The sequence below is a fragment of the Sturnira hondurensis genome, unplaced genomic scaffold (genome assembly GCF_014824575.4).
Source record: "Sturnira hondurensis isolate 20B ecotype Veracruz unplaced genomic scaffold, ASM1482457v3 Scaffold0007208, whole genome shotgun sequence".
Taxonomy (NCBI): domain Eukaryota; kingdom Metazoa; phylum Chordata; class Mammalia; order Chiroptera; family Phyllostomidae; genus Sturnira; species Sturnira hondurensis.
The window spans coordinates 1,959,260-1,974,360 of NW_028079839.1; the positions used below are offsets into that span (position 1 = coordinate 1,959,260).

Genomic DNA, 15,101 nt, shown 5'->3' on the forward strand with positions numbered 1-15,101 from the left:
GTAGACCTCGGTTAGTGGGGCCCTCAGAGCGTAGCCCTGGTCAAGTTCTGCTTTAGTACATGTGCTTTGCTGAGAAAAGGCCTGCGCCTTCTTGTCATCTTCACGAACTGCTGGCCGGGAGGGTGCAGCAGGCCCCCTGGGGAGGCCTCTCTAGGTCGCTGGTGCCCCAGTCCCCGTGCCGCTGCTGCTGCCCGGCCCGAGACCTGTGAGGTGTGAGATGGTTTCGTGTTTATTGAAGTGCTCTCGGGAGGGAGGAGGAGGAGGAGAAGGTGGCCTGGTCACTGCCACCACCACTGCCACCAGCACGGCTGTCCCTGACAAAGAGGTCTCGGCGTGCTGCCTGTGGGCTCCGGTCTGGCTCACCGGGTTGATGGAGCTCAGCCCGCCACTTCGCTGCGGGCTGCAGCTGCTGGGAGACCTGAGGGAACCAACGTCTCGTTGTCCCAGCCCAAGAGCGATGCGCCCTCCCCAGCAGCTGATTCGGCCCCTGGTCTGAACCGAGAAGAGGCGCTCAAACTCCTCAGCATATTCGAGTCCCGGCTGTCCTTCCTGCTCCTGCAGTCCATCCGGCTGCTGGCTCCAGGCAAGAAGAAGGCAAGGTGAGGCCCGCTGTGGTGGCGAGTGTTCCCCCCCAGCACCTGGTCTGTGGAAGGCCCACGGGCCATCCGCCGAGGCGGTGCTCTCCCTCGGGCCCGGGGGCAGCCCAGCCTCCTGGGTGCACGGCTCAGCGCAGAACCGCCAGGGGCCCGGCACCCGGCGCCCGCGCGGCATTCCAAACACGCCGAGGAGCAGCGGCTCTGAGAGTCGGGAGTCTGGGCTTTGGGTCCCAGGTAACTCTCGAGCCAGTGGGAGCAACCCCATGGTCACTCGGACCTGAGCTGGCTGACACTGCCTGGGGGTCCTCAGGCTGGGGCGGGGGGCTGGCGGCGGTGCTGGGGTCTCCCTCTGCCCCACCTGTCTGCAGGATACTTTCCTGACGCCCTTCCTTCCTGTTTACTGCGTGTCTGCCCCACCTACCCCTCCCCCAGCTGCCCGGGCAGAACACAGATGGCGGCATGAAGGTGGGACTTCTGGTCTGCTCTGCTCGCACACACTAGACACCCACGTGTCTGTGAAAGGAATGAGCGTGGGCTTTAGTCGATGTGGGAAATGGATGCCTAGACAGGCCCCCAGCAGCAGCTCACCCAGGAGGCCTGCAGCGGGCCGGCACAGAGTGCGCTGCCTGCGGGAGGAGGCGGCGGGCCTGCTCCTGCTGGGGCCTCTTTCTGGACGGTGGTGGGCATCGCTCTTCACGACTCTCCTTTGCTGTTTTGTCCTGTTTCTAACCCAGCAGTGACGTGGAAGGAGACGCAGCCCTCAGGATCAACAAGCACGTCTACTCGCAGCTGCTGAGGGCCACCGCCAGCAGGGACACGAGTCTCCTGGAGAGAGTCGACGTTCTCCTGCACCTGCTGGGCCAGCTCGCCGGGGGCAGCGCCGTCCAGTGACTCGCCAGGGCCTGTCCTCGCAGGTGCAGCCCGTGCCTTCCGCTCTCGGGCACCCCCGCCCCCTCGGTGCTTCGTTTTAATTAAACGCACAGGAAATGCCACTCCCAGCAGGCACTGCTGCGGGAATGCGGCGTCCTCCTTGCCCATGGCAAGGCCGGTCAGCCGGGGTCTGCGGCTTCTCACGGACGGTGTAGGACCAGCGCCGGCGCTTCTTTCTTCGAGGGGAGTGTGGTGCATGGTGTCAGTAGCCTTGCTGGGATGCAGTCACCCCTCTGAGTCCTTTGAAGTTTAAGCTACGTGGGTTTAAGACGCAGTTGTTTTGGGTAAATGTCACTTTGGGTCTAGGGAACTTTTTCCTCCCGGCGACTCTGGTGGTTCCGGTGGGTTAAACCTACAGCACCGCCTCCTGAGCGGCGAGGAAGGAAGAGGTTGGCCCTTCCTAAGCCCGGGGCCGGGGCGTTGGAACACTAGGCGCCGCGCGGTTGTCTGTGCGTGCATGTGCTGAAGGGCCCTGTTGGCTTTGGCCTCGGGTGGGAGCTGGTCAGGGACAGGCACTGCCCTCCTTTTTTATTTTACACTTGAAACTGTGAATAAGGTAAGAAAACTATTTTGAGTAAATAAATTATTTATTTAAAATAGCTGTCTTTCTCTATTTCACATTCTTCACGTTGAGTTTGGATGTGAACTCGTTTAATTAATTTTACAAAGTAAAGATTAAAACAGTAAAGTCCTACCACACACTGGGGTCTCACCAGGATATTATACTTAGTACTTGGCACACGGCTGCGTCCAGAGCACACAGGCGAACTGCGTGGGTGCTTCCTGGTGGACAGTGCAGTGCCGTCTGGGTCATCGTCCCTGCAGACCCTGTACTCCGCCTGGAAGCCCCTCCAGCTGCACCCCTGTGAGGGGCTCAGAGCTGCGCTAGGGAAGTGTGTGGAATAGGCTCGTTTTAAGATGCATTTTTATAAACCGCTTTCTCGTGCACTGAGATTTTCAGGTGTTCTCCTTGACAGTGAGCTGACCTCCAGTAGAGATGGCAGGACTCTCTTGCCCTTTGTCTGTGCCCTTGCTGTTGGTTTGCATTGTCCTTGGGACAGATTCGTATCCATTTTCAAAAATTGGGCAGGGAAGCATTTAAAGTTTTGACTACACTGGAAGGCAGCTGTGTGAAATCAGCGATGCCCCTTGTTGGGACAGCTGTCACTCTGTTCCCCTGGGCAAGCACTTGGTCCTGGTCACTGTTCCGTTCTGCTCGTCAAACCTACGCATGGAGAAGCTACCTCTGGTTTGGACGGAGGGTTTCGGAACGGCTCCTGCGTCTGCAGGAGAGAGCTGGGGGCAGGGGTGGAGCCAGGAGCCTCTGCTCAGCCCGACAGCCCTGCAGTGGAGAGGATACACATCCCATGCATCCTCCATGTCAAAGCAGCAGTGTGAAATTGTGACAGGGCGGTGGGGGAGGCTTGCAGAGTGTGTGCAGTTTGCTGATTTGGGTTTGAATAAGCTTAAAAACGCTGTGTTCTAGCAGTTCCTCCAAAGGAGTCGTGGTGGTGGGGCCTGAACCATGGGACAGCTGAGTCTGCCAGTCGGCGTTAGCACCGGAGTTCTGTCCCCAGCACGGAGTTCCTGGCACCCTGTATGTCGTCACATACGGACATCAGGGGTTTTGTTCGTAGTAAGAGGCTCCATTATGTGACAGTCAGGGACGTGGTGCCTGCCTTGGAGGAGGTGGTTACAGGGAGATGTCCGGTTAGCCCTCGGGACCTAAACACACCTCCACGACAAGTGTCTCCTGCTCCAACGGGCCGAGCCTGGACGCTGTCTGTCCAGGACCCTTTGGGATGCAGGCCCGCATCCAGCGAAAAGCGCCCCAGGAATGGAGTGTCAGGGCACCAGGCCCAAGTGAGGAGAGGGGTCAGGAGCAAGCACTGTGTCTGGCTTCGGCAGGACCCTTGGGGAGCGGCATCCTCTGTGGTCGGCCCCCCGGCTGTCTTCCCATCTCCCCTGGACGTCGGTGGGGGTGGCGGGCAGGCGTGTTAAGGACGGGGCTGCAGAGCCCTTGCAGCCGTGGAAAAGGAAGCGATTCCTCAGCACTTCTTTTAACCTTTTCTAAACAAACTTTGTAAAACTGGTGAAACTATTTTTTGCCTAATTTTTAGATCAAGTATTTCAAAAGTTCAGTGATACTTTCTCCATTGGTTTTAACTTAGGGAGCCCTATTTGCTTCGGTCAGTGGAAATCTGGTGGGTTTTCTTTGTGAAAGAACTCTCTCTCTCTCAGAAGAGAAGCCCACTGGCTCCCTCCACTCGCCCGTGCCTCTCACGACATGTCCAGCGTGGAGGTGTGGACATCACACACGTCAAACCACTTCTGGGGGATGGGCTGCCGGGGGAACACGCCGTTGGGCGGGAGCCCCGGGCGCCGCTGCCGGTCCCCGTCACTCGCCACTTTCCAGTACGCGCTGCCTTTGAGCAGGAAGACGGCCTTGTGGGCGTAGGAGTAGTACGCCGCGTCCAGGTCCCGGAGCGGGTGGTCCCGCGGCTCTATTGCCGGGAAGGTGTCGGCCATCTCCTTCGGGTAAGACCCGAGGACTCGGTTCCTGTTGACGTCGAACGCGAACACCTGCAAAAGAAGACCACCGATGCAGACCAACGACGCGAGCAAACCTGTGCCTTCGCCCCCGAGTCCTTGGGTTAAACATTCTGAATAATATCCCACGTGATGGGACGATCTGCCACGGCCATAGTGGCCAGAGGCGACCACGCAGCTCTCAGCTGAGAACTTGGCCGCCTGGAAAGGTCAGTCAGGGCAGACACAGCAACGCCAGGCGGCAAACCGCACTTACGAGGGACCCTTTGAAGAAGTAAATCAGCTGCTTCCTCCGGTCGTAGAAGGCGGTGTCCAGGGGACTGGGGATGCCCGGAAATCCTTCCGAAATCAACCTGGGGTAGCTTTTTCCTTGCTCATCTTCCGTGTGAGCCTGGTCCCTATCGCTGTCATATCTCCAGTATTGCGTCCCTGAGAGCCAAACAAAACGTCACCGTGGCTTATTACGGGCAAATGGGGAGCAGCAACACAGCTGGCTTCCCACATGGGTCCCAGCCTGCCAGGAGGTCCTGACGCCCTGGGGGGGACAGCGGGACTGGCAGCATCGTGTGAAATGCTCCCCCCGCCCCACGGCTGCTTTCTCAGGTCCCAAGTCGCTTCTCGTTGGGCCCCAGCAGGGGTCACCAGCTCCCGCTGCAGTTCCGTGGTTCTTAAACCTTGGGAGGATGCCCTCCCTACTCCGAGACACCCAAGCGACAAAAGCCCACTGGAGACAGTTTCCTCATGTAACTGAACTGAAGGTATTCTCTGTGTGATGTGAGGGAAAACAAAGACTAAATTTATCCCCGGATTCTCCACGGCAGAATCTGCGTGCCAGGTCCCTTCAGGCTGGCGGTGGCCTCGTCAGCTCTCCTAGACATCTAAACTTTAGACCCCGAAGCAGTGTGGTTGCATTACCGGGAGGTAGGCAGCAAGGGGAAGAAGCAGCAGCAGCTGCAGCCCCGTGTTCATGACGAGACTCCCTGGCTCTGGCTGCCAAAGGCGCCCGCCAGCCTGGCCGCTCACCAGGCCCTGCAGGTTCGCCCTCCGCAGCCGCCTCCCTGCCCAGGAGCTGCGGCCCAGGCCCCGGTCGCTGCCTGCGGGCTGATGCCTGGGCCTGGGCCTGGTGTTCTGGCCTCTCTGTGCTGGGCCTGACACTGCTCTTCCAGCCTAACCCTTTCTCACGAGGGCCTTACCACTGCCAGGACTTCGCTGTCTCACGGACACGCCTGCTCACTGCCAGGTCCAGGGCCGTGAGCCTGACCCCCCCTGCCGCCCCCCACGCGCCACTGCAGATCCTGCCCGTCTGTCCAGTCTGGGCCAAGCCCTGACCCCTGGGTACCTCCAGCGCCCTATTCTGGGTGACAGTGACCAGCTCTGCTTATTGTGCCCCTTCAAACGGACTCTTCCTCTTGTGGGCTTCTAAGCCGGTTCTCTCTCCAGGGTCAGATGGGAACTTCTGCAGGGAGGGGTGGGGGGGGCCCTTTCTGACAGCTGTTGGGCAGGCCCCTCAGAGCCTGCGCAGTGTTTGCTCACGCACACACTCAGTCGTGAGCATTGGGCGCCTGGTTGAAAGGATGGGAACCCAGCACAAGCCCTGCCCTCGGAGAGCACACAGTCTGATGGGACAGGTGGGAATTAAATGTTTTCCAGAACATCATAGACGCTTCCTCGGGGAGGGCCCACGGCCTTTGTTCTGAAAGCACTTGTTTAATAACAGAAACGGGGCCGCACGCGAGGGCCTGTACCTTTAAAAAAGTAACGTTCGTCTCTGCCCCACGTCCAGACGTGGACGAAAGCGTCTATGTCTTGCGCTGGGACTCCGTGCCAGCCGGTGAGGATGAGGATGGGGTCCCCGTACCGTGTCCGGTTGTTCCGATTTTCATAAAGCCAGTACCAGCTGCGGCGGAAGAAATAGGTGCTAAACCTCACCGCCACCTCTCCGCGGCCGTCTCTCTCTCTGCGAATCCAGTCAAACGCAGTGTCAAATGCGCCTTCACAGGAACCTTAAAATAAAAAAAAAGGTCCAGCCCTTGACACCTGGTCCCAAAACCAACGGTTCCTACTCTCCTGGGTGACTTGTACAGAGACCACCGCTAGGCTGAAGCTTCCCATCAAGACATCTTAAAGCCAGACACGGTGTGGGAGTGGAAGCAGACCCCTGCCCAGTGGAGTGGAGGGAGCAGGAGGCCCCTGGTGGTCCCCCAACAGTCCTGGGCACAGGAGCCCCTCCGGCTCCATTATAAACTGCCCTGGGCCACTGTCAAAGGGCCTGTGCTGGGAGGCTAGTGACATGGCCACATTAAGTACAGCTGATGCCTCCTGATGGCTGCTCTGACTTCTCTGCAGGGAGGAGGCTTGGCTCTGGGCCCGGATGAGGAAGACGCCCCCAAGGGAGGCAGGTGTGTCCTGGGGTGCTGCCAAGAATGGGGTGCTGTGGGCAGCACTGAAATGGGGACCGCCCCTGTTCCAGGTGGAAAAGTGGAGGGTAGCTTCCTTCTCTTGGGCCTAAACAATCAAACAGGCATTACAGCTTATCCTGGCCACGGCCACACTGTTCTGTGCCTGAGGTTACAGATGATTTCCAGTGGCTTCCAGCTCCGTGGCTCTCGGGGGGTGCCATGGCCGGGCGGCCCGCCTGTGTTTAGAAAACCACCCTGTCCCAGGAATATGAGAGGGAACAGAGAACGAGCAAATGCAAGGAAGTGCACAGGCCGCCTTTCGCAAGGACTGACGTCGCGGAACCGCAGAGCAGCTGCCCAGGGGCCACCGAGCGGAGAGCCGTGGGGTCCTCCTACGCCCCACCAGCCCTGAGGGCGAGCTCTCCACCCGGCAGTCTCACCGTACAGCTTTTGGATGGCTTTCCTGTCTGACCAGTCCAGCTCCAACGCAGGCCCCTGGGGAATGTAATTCGGCTGCATTATGGATCCTGACCTGTAGCTGTGTGGCAAGCCGAGGACGTGGCCAATTTCATGGACAGCCACCTAGGAGGGAACACACGCCACCAGTACAGTGCAGCCCGTCTGGGCACCACCCCACCCCCGGGGGCAGGCTGCTCCAGGGAAGAGCTGTGCTGGGTGCAGGGCAGAGAGCTTTCTCGGGGACGCGGACACTTCCACACAGAGGCCCTGGCCCGCTGCCCTCCCACCCGCCCATGCGGCTCTGCCCTTTGCTGCCTTGCCACTGTGCCCGGCACCCAGCACGAGACCACTGACCTTAAGGAGGCTGATGCCCATGTCACTGGTGGGAGGGGTGAAGTGCTCATCATCGTCGAAGTGAATGTCGCCCAGGCGCCAGGCGTGTGCAAACTCCTGCCCACTCCCATCAAAAACCCGAGGACAGCCCAGGTGCCGGCCTGGCCAGGGGAGAGGGAGGGAGTCCAGGTGAGTCAGGGGTGCCCATTGCACATACCCCTTACCTGGCAGGGAATGTAGACCCTTGTGGGATCCCCCGGATCAAGGGGATTGTGGTCCTGTAGCAGAAGCAGTGACCCCTGGACCAGCCCCTGAAGGAGGAGCAGTGAGACACGGCTGTTAATAAACTGGGTTACTAGGTCTAAGGTCGCAGACAGCCAGGCACCGAGTGCTCTGGGAGCGAGAGCTATGGCTCCACTCCTCTGCGAGCAGGGGGCGCGTGGTGGGCGTCGGTCACTGGAGGCCTAGGGAGGAGACCAGAGCTGTGCTGGACCCCACCAGCTGAGTGCCCAGGAAGGAGAGCAGGTGCTGCCCAGTGGTCCACCCTGGGATTGTTTTCCCGCCACCTGTGCCCTGTGTACTTCTCACATTAGGGAGTTACAGCGAGACCGGCGGCACAGCCATTAGCATCCAGATGGGGCCTGGGGGACAGCCACCCTGTCTGCCTTGTGCCCTGAAGAGCACACTGAGCCCCTGTGACCAATGCTCACGCTGACCTGCACTGCCGTCCCCATGCGACTCGGGGCTTTTCACAAGGTGGCATTCCCGTGCCCTTCCCAGTGAGTCATAACAAAGCAATGTCTACAGAGGGCTCACAGTGTGCCCATGCTGGTCAGGTACCGTCTCAGAACAGCCAAGGAGGAGGGGTTGGTGCCCCCGAAAAGCACCCTGCGGGTGACCCTGCCGAGCAGGGGGCCAGGGTGGGGCTCCCCAAGTCAGCCTGTTCCACCTGAAGCTCCCTTTATGCTAACTGGTCCCTACCTCGGGCTATGGGGGGAGGTAGAGAGGGGCCACCGCTGCCTACAGAGAGGACAGGGTGGGGGCAAAGTCTTCACCCTTCTTACCTCTTCCGAACCCCAGCTTTATGTCAATGGTGGCCGCAGGGGCAGTGAGGTCCTCCCGGAAGTTCAGGGGCATCACCTCGCTCCACATCCTGAAGGCCAGGCGGAAGATGTGCCGCTGCTCCTCCTCGGAGAGCTGGCTGCTGTAGCCTTCCCCCACCAGCCTCCAGGTTAGGGTCTTTTTGACGAAGGCCAGGGCTCCCCCACTCTGCGGGGAGCCCTCGAGCTGCCGGCCTGGCCCTGGAAGCAGCATTTGCAGGAAGCGCTTTGGGCGGGCCCTGGGGCGCAGGCCCCGCGGGGTCTGGGGTGCGGTGCTCTTGTCCGACAGCTGGGGCCGCGCGTCCGGGACGCCACAGCGAGGCCGGTTCATGGCCGCCAGCGTGGCCGCGTCCAGATTCCCGCTGGCCGGCAGCGCATTGACTTTCTGGAACCTGCGCAGGGCTTCGGCCAGGGCGGCGTCCTGGGGGCCCTCAGACGTCCGCTCGCGGCGGGGACCCTGGGGCCCTGGGGCCGCGAACCCCGCCCCCGAAGGCCCCTCTGCCCAGCCATATTTGGACAGGAACCTCTGTTGGGGAGAAATGAACCGGTCGGTGGGGGGCGCAGCCAAGAGCGCACTCCACACCTGTGCCCTCTGATCGTTCACACACTCACTATGCAGGCCAGTGGGTATCTGCATGCCGTCACCCGTTTTTATTACCCTGTGTATTTACTTCCGTTGGCCAGCGTTTCTACTCTTATAGGTGGTTTGCGCGAGGTCCAGCACCCGAGCAGCATGTGCACACCTGTGTGCGTGCGTGCGAGTGTGCACACCTGTGTGCGTATGTGCACGTGCGTGCATGTGCGCCTGTGGGTGCGTGTGCGTGGTCTCGGCCTCTGCTCCCCCTACCTGTGCTGCACGTAGGTCGGCGATGGGCGAGGCCCGGCGCAGCCGGGACAGCGCCAGGTCCGAGTGGTCCCGGCTGTGGAAGAGGGTCTCAGGCCGGGCAGGCCACGGGGCTGCGAGCCAGCAGAGCAGAAGGGTCGGCGGGAGGATGGAGACTGCAAGCATGGCCCAGTCCGAGCCACCTCCCCGCCTCTGCGCCGCCACGTCTCCCCTCCTGCAGGAACCGTGGGCTGCCCTTATCAGCAGCCACGGTGCTGCGGAGGTCCCCGCCCTTCTCACCTGGGTGCGAAGTGTGCCTACCGGCGCCGCAGGCCCAGCAGGGGCCGCCCTTTGAAGACCCCAGGACCACTCCTCTCGAATCAGGGTGAGAACGCCCCCCTCGCTCCACCCACCCCCTCTGTTTGCTGAGTCCCAACAGCCGCAGGGCGGGGCACCCGTGCGGCAGCAGCGGCTGCGTTTACCAGGGGTCGCTTGGTGGGCGTGTCTGTGAGCTGCAAGGAGTGGAGGCGCCCCAGCAGCTCGGGTCTCTGCGCTGCACCTGCTCTGAACCATTTACTCCGGACCATTTACTTTGCTCGTAGTTTGGGTCTATTTTTTTTAAAGGGAGTGGAAATTGCTTTAACTTTTTTTAACCCTTTTTTTTTACTTGTCCATTACAGTTGACATTCAGTATTATTTAATATTAGTTTTGCGTGTGCAACGCAGTGGTTTGACATTTATATAATTTACCACATGACCCACCCGCCGAAAATCTGGTACCCGCACCCAGCACCATACGTGTTTCCTGTGCTATCCTCACATGCCTGTAGTGAGGGCCTTCGGGGTTGGGAGCTGGGGTTGGGGGATTGTAGTGTATCAGATTTTTTTATTATTGCTTTTCTTTCTCTTTATAAAAGAAATACTTAGTGTAGGAAAATGTGGGTTTTGAAAGTACTGAGAATGAGAAAATCCTGTGATTCAAATGGTAACATTTTTCTGAACATTCTTGTGTGTGTGTGTGTGTGTGTGTGTAGTGTATGCACATGGAGAAGTATCTATGTGTGTGCAGTTTCACATAAATGACATATTCTCTCTCTTTTTTTTTAGAGAGGAAGGGAGGGGGGAAAAGAGGGAGAGAGGAGTACCAACCTCTTCCCTCTCGTTCGCACCCTGACCAGGGACCAGACCCGCAGCCGTGGCGTGTGCCCTGGCTGCGGACTGAGCTGCCGAGCGAGCCACACTGGTCACGTGCGTATTCTCTGTTTTACTCTGTTATTGAACTTGGTGTAATGTCATGTGCGTCTCTGCGTGTCCGTGCGTGCGGGTGTTTATCACCCTAGTTGATGGCTCCATGGAGCTTGGTGGACCCCAGATTTTTATCTGAGGACAAGCTAGAGTCACACCTGAGGTTCTGGAACATGCCCCGGGTCACACTCCCCTCTCCTGTCACCCCAGGAAAGCAGAGCACAGGAGGAAAAAGGAGGCCAGGGCCAGGATCCTGCTGAGAGTGTCCAGAGAGCCCGAAGGACGAGGTCCTCTGGCTGGGACCACAGGCGAGAGCCTGGCGTCTCGATGTCAAAGGTCTGATCAGAGCCAGAGCCCGTGTGGGCTGTGGGGCTGGCTCTCAGTCACGTGTTCACTCATCATCCGGCAGGTCCTGTGACTGTCCTGGGGACAGGGAGGACAGACGTGAACACGATGGGATCACTCTTCACCCCCACGAACTTCCATTCTCGTGGGGGAGAAAGACAAACAACAATGAATGAAAAATTCGGAGGGTGACGGGCTTCTAATTGGAAGAACTGAATGCCTGGGGGGTGGGGTGGGGTGGGGGGCGTCATTATTAAGGTGGGCAGGAAAGAGCTCTTGGAAATGTAAAACTCGAGCAATGAAAGGAAAATGTGATACGTCAGTACATTTGCCCATTGCTTACCTGTGTTAATGATATACATGGGTGAACATCCCTCCGACCTGCGGCGAGTGGGTGCGGACACCTCGCAGCTCTGTGTGGTCGTAGCTCAATTGCTGGGCGAGAGGCATTGCTCTCCTCCGGGCTTCCTGATGTTTTCTTTTCTTTTTTTAAAACGGAAATCTCGAACTGTTTGGATTGGCAGACAAGCCCTGAGGGTTTTCCCTGGGGAAGCAAAATCCAGAACAGGAGCAAGGCTTAGGGCGCCATGACTCACACTTTTGCCCGGCTGTCCTCTCCCCGCCGGCGGCTGGGGTTCTGAGTGCGGAACGGAACCGAGACCCCTGTGACCCAGAGCTGATGTCACACAGCCCGGGTCCTGATGGGTGAGGGGTGCAGAGGGTACCTATTTGTCTCACTGGCTCTGGCCAAGGACCACTCCTGAGTGACAGCTGGGCCGGCTGGGGACAGTCACATCCCCCCAGGGATCTGAGAGGCCAGGTGTTGATTGCCAAGGGGCCCTTTTTCTAGTTAACATCTTTCTCTTTTTTTTTTTTTACTGTCTTGGGCTGTTGGCCTCACGCAGGTGCGGACGACCGGACCCAGGGAAGTGTGCCCACCGCCCGTTTGTGTCTGGAAGGGCCCTTCTCCCCTTCGTTGCCCAGCCTCTGTGTGACCCGGCTTCTCCAGGCTCAGAGCATTTGGTTGAGCAGTGTGTGCTCCAGGTAAATTGCATTTGGAGAGCAGTTGGGTTTCAGAGGGAGATGGCAGAGGGAGCTGTGTGACCTACAGGATGAGGGACAAGGGCCCTTGGGAAAACCAGCTCCTGGTCTGTGCAGGACACTCCTGTCTCTGAGCTTAGGGGAGGGTTTGGCTGGAAGCCTCCAGAATCTCCTTAGGTGCTAAGGTGGCATCACCCAGTTGTCAGTGGAAGAGCTGAAAGCATTTTTCCTGTCACACACATTGTCTACCAAATAGGTCTGCATGGTCTCCACAACACACCGTGTAACAACATACCAAATAGGTCTGCATGGTCTCCACACCGCACTCTGTAACAACATTTGGAAAGATATGGTCCTAAGTTATCCCCACAGAAGGTATTTAAGCCACAGGGCAGCTGGGAGTCAAGTCTGACTTGGAAAATGAGCTCGGTTTTGGTGTCTGGGGGGGGAACCACCTGCTGGTCCCTTACAGCTGCATGTTACTGCCTGGGTCAGGGGGAGAGGTTCTTTCCACTCTCTGCCCTGCTCCCTGCCTTCTCCGTGACTTCCCATTTCAGTCCCTTGTCATCCACAAATCAACCCTCACCCCCACGCTGGACCCGCTGGGCTCCGAGGCCTCCCTGGAGATGCCGCTGTGGGTCATAGGCGGGAGACTCTGTGGTTTGGGGGGTTGTTCTCCCTCCCTGGAAAAAACACACTGAGGTTGCTGTATGGCTATGGGGGGAGAGGAGGGGAACCCCAGTCACTGCCTGCCTGCCTTCCTCTGCCCAGGTGGGTGCTTGACCTTGGCGCCATGATTGAGAGGGTGGACATTGACACAATGCTGCTCATCTGTGGCAGCTTACTGATCGCCGCATGTTTCCTCTTGTGCTGTTTTCTCTGCATTTACTGCAAGCTGACCAGCTTGAGGTGAGTGAGTGGGTGAGAATGAATGAGACCCTTCCGGTGGGACACCTGGGCTCTCTGCTGGGGCAGGGCCACTCCTTGCCCTGGGGCCGCACCCTGACTGGGGTCAGGAGCAGAGGGCAGGTCTGAAAAGGCAAAGGCAGGTGAGTACAGGACCTTGGCTTCTTCCCCTCCTGGCTTGGGTTTGTGAGCTCATAGGGGAGAGTTCTCAGCCCAGCAGGCAGGTGGCTCTGTGTGTCACCGCTCCCTGATGTCCCCTGACCTCACAGAGTGCACCCTCAGCTGTTGGACTCACCTCAGGGGTGGGCCCTCCCTGGGCCCCGGGCCCTGTAGACTGAAGACTCAGCCAGGCCTCGTCCCTGAGTCTCTGCCTCCTGCCCACCCAGAGGGCAGGCTGAGCTGGTCTCCCCTTGCCTGGGCTGGGGCTCTCACCGTGTTCTCTCATTCATTGCCCGTGGGCTTGGGGACAGTGATGTGGGCCTGTAAGACTGTGTGAAGATCCTGGGGGTGCCTGACAGTGGGGTGTAGGTCAGGGTGATACCTTGGAGCTTTTTTCAAAGTGTTTCTCACTTTACGTGGAGCAGAGATGCAGCCTTCCCTAAGGTGAAATGAATGTGGTGAATTGGAGGGTACTGGGGAGTCCCAAATCCGGGCTCATGGCCTGCGGCCCCTCCCACCAAACTGGCACCAGGCACTGACCGGGTCAGACTGGCCACCCCGGGGGCCAGGCCTGTGGCATTCGTCCCTGGAGTCACTTTACCCTTACTTAACACCCATACAAGTGTTGGGAAGGACTGGGTAAGAATTCGGGGGAGGAGCTGAGGCACACTCTCGGGCTGCGGTCACATGGCCTGATTTGCCCAGCTGAGAGTAGACGTAAGTGGGCTTTAAAAAAGAAATCTAATCTTTGCTCTTTATAAAACCTCGGAAGGAAACCGTGACGACCAGCAGCGCTGACTGCTGAGGCCAGTGACCTGGAGCGGGAGGAGGCCGTGCTGAAGTGCTGCCCTCCCGCACTGGCCGCTGCCGGTGCCTCTGGACCTGGCTGGCTGCAGGGAGTGACGCTGCAGAGGCTGTCCCCCAGAGAGGGGGGCTCCCCCGCGCCCCGAAGTACAGGCATCCATGCCCAGCTCAGTTGCCTCCTGACTCCGTTCTTTGCAGGTGTTCGGGGCCCCCAAAGGCAGAAGCCACGCTGTCCCTGACCCCCAGGCCCTAGTGCAGATCCGAGCCCAGACTCACCCGGGGGCTGGGGGCGGTGGTGGGCAGGGAGGGTGACCGAAATGACCTTCTTCAGTCCGGTAACACTTTTCACTAGGTAAACCTTGAACCTGGGGACACAGCAGCAAAGCCTGAGGCGTGTTAGTTTCCTTATCGGTAAGAACAGGAGGCCCGCTGCTCACTGGTCACCGGCACTGTGCTCCCGACCTGCCCCGGGCAGCAGGAGCACCCTCCCGAGGTGGAAGGTGGAAACATCCAGGAAGGGCAGCGCTCAGGCCTCTCGAGGGAGCTCAGAGGGCAGGAGTAAGTCCTGGGCAACTGGGACCCCCTCCTGGGGCCATGCTCCTTCCCTGCCTGAGCTTCCAGAAGCTTCTGGACTCTTACCTTCCTTCTCGTTCCCACCCCGATCCACCCTTCAGGGGTCCTCATCTGTGGCAGCTCGGCAGGGGGATGGGGGGGCAGGGGCAGGGCCAGGGCCACACAGAGCCAGGGGAGAAGAGTGACCCAGGTTCCAAGGGCTTGTTCTCTCTGTGTGGGGAATTCTGTGTGACTCACATGGGCTTTTCACCGAGTTTGGGGCGTTGACTGGGTGCCCACCCTGTGACTGACGTTAGGACAGAGAGGGCTGTTCTGTTCTCCATCCTCTGCCCAAACACTCCCACCTGCAAGGAGTACATCTCTGGTGACCAGAGTGGCCTGAGCACGTGGCCCCGGGCTCGCCTGTGACCAGCCGGTTCCATCTCTGTGCCAGGCAGCCAGCCTCTCTTCCTGCCTGAGTCTGGCTGGCTTCCAGACCTCCCAGTTCAGGGGTGCTCTGGCCGAAGGCCTGTGCTCCTAGGAGCCCCACTAAGTGGAGGGTGCGTCTGACTCCCCTGCCCAGACACAGTTCTAGAACCCTCCCGCAACTCTGGGTCAGCGGGTCTGCACCGGCCCCGCCCCATGCGGTCCTGTGAGTGGCACTGGACTCCACCGCCCAGTTTTCTTTGCCGCGGACCCACTTGGTGGGGCGGTTTGGAGAGACGCCCAGGGAAAGGCCCGTCACCAACCACTGATGCGGAGACAGGCTAGAAGGCCGACTTCTTCCGTAAGGGCTTTGCGTGCCTCCCAAGCAGTGTTGTGCCTGCCAACAAGACTAAAAGAACAGTTGCCAGGGCAA

The 15,101-nt window shown here is 59.3% G+C and overlaps 2 protein-coding genes across 6 annotated transcripts in view; one reads left to right on the forward strand and one right to left on the reverse strand.

Annotated features, from left to right (window-relative positions):
* The window catches only part of EDRF1 (erythroid differentiation regulatory factor 1), a 32,348-nt gene extending 30,225 nt beyond the window's left edge, over positions 1-2,123 (forward strand). For 4 of the 5 annotated variants that reach the window (XM_037051167.1, XM_037051166.1, XM_037051170.1 and 1 more), the window contains 2 exons: positions 448-599; positions 1,331-2,123. In XM_037051167.1, the coding sequence (XP_036907062.1) occupies positions 448-599; positions 1,331-1,487 (309 nt within the window). In that variant the 3' untranslated portion in view covers positions 1,488-2,123. The remainder of the gene's footprint in view (positions 1-447; positions 600-1,330) is intronic. The other variant, XM_037051168.1, reaches the window with a different exon arrangement.
* A 1,381-nt stretch (positions 2,124-3,504) lies between these two features.
* On the reverse strand, positions 3,505-9,407 carry MMP21 (matrix metallopeptidase 21). The gene is made up of 7 exons (XM_037051190.1): positions 9,215-9,407; positions 8,332-8,893; positions 7,289-7,428; positions 6,916-7,057; positions 5,822-6,079; positions 4,333-4,505; positions 3,505-4,109 (listed from the first exon to the last, which is right to left on the reverse strand). Exons 1-7 carry the CDS (start codon positions 9,374-9,376, stop codon positions 3,807-3,809), a joined length of 1,740 nt encoding a protein of 579 aa, XP_036907085.1. The 5' UTR covers positions 9,377-9,407; the 3' UTR covers positions 3,505-3,806.
* Between the last annotated feature and the right edge of the window lie 5,694 nt (positions 9,408-15,101).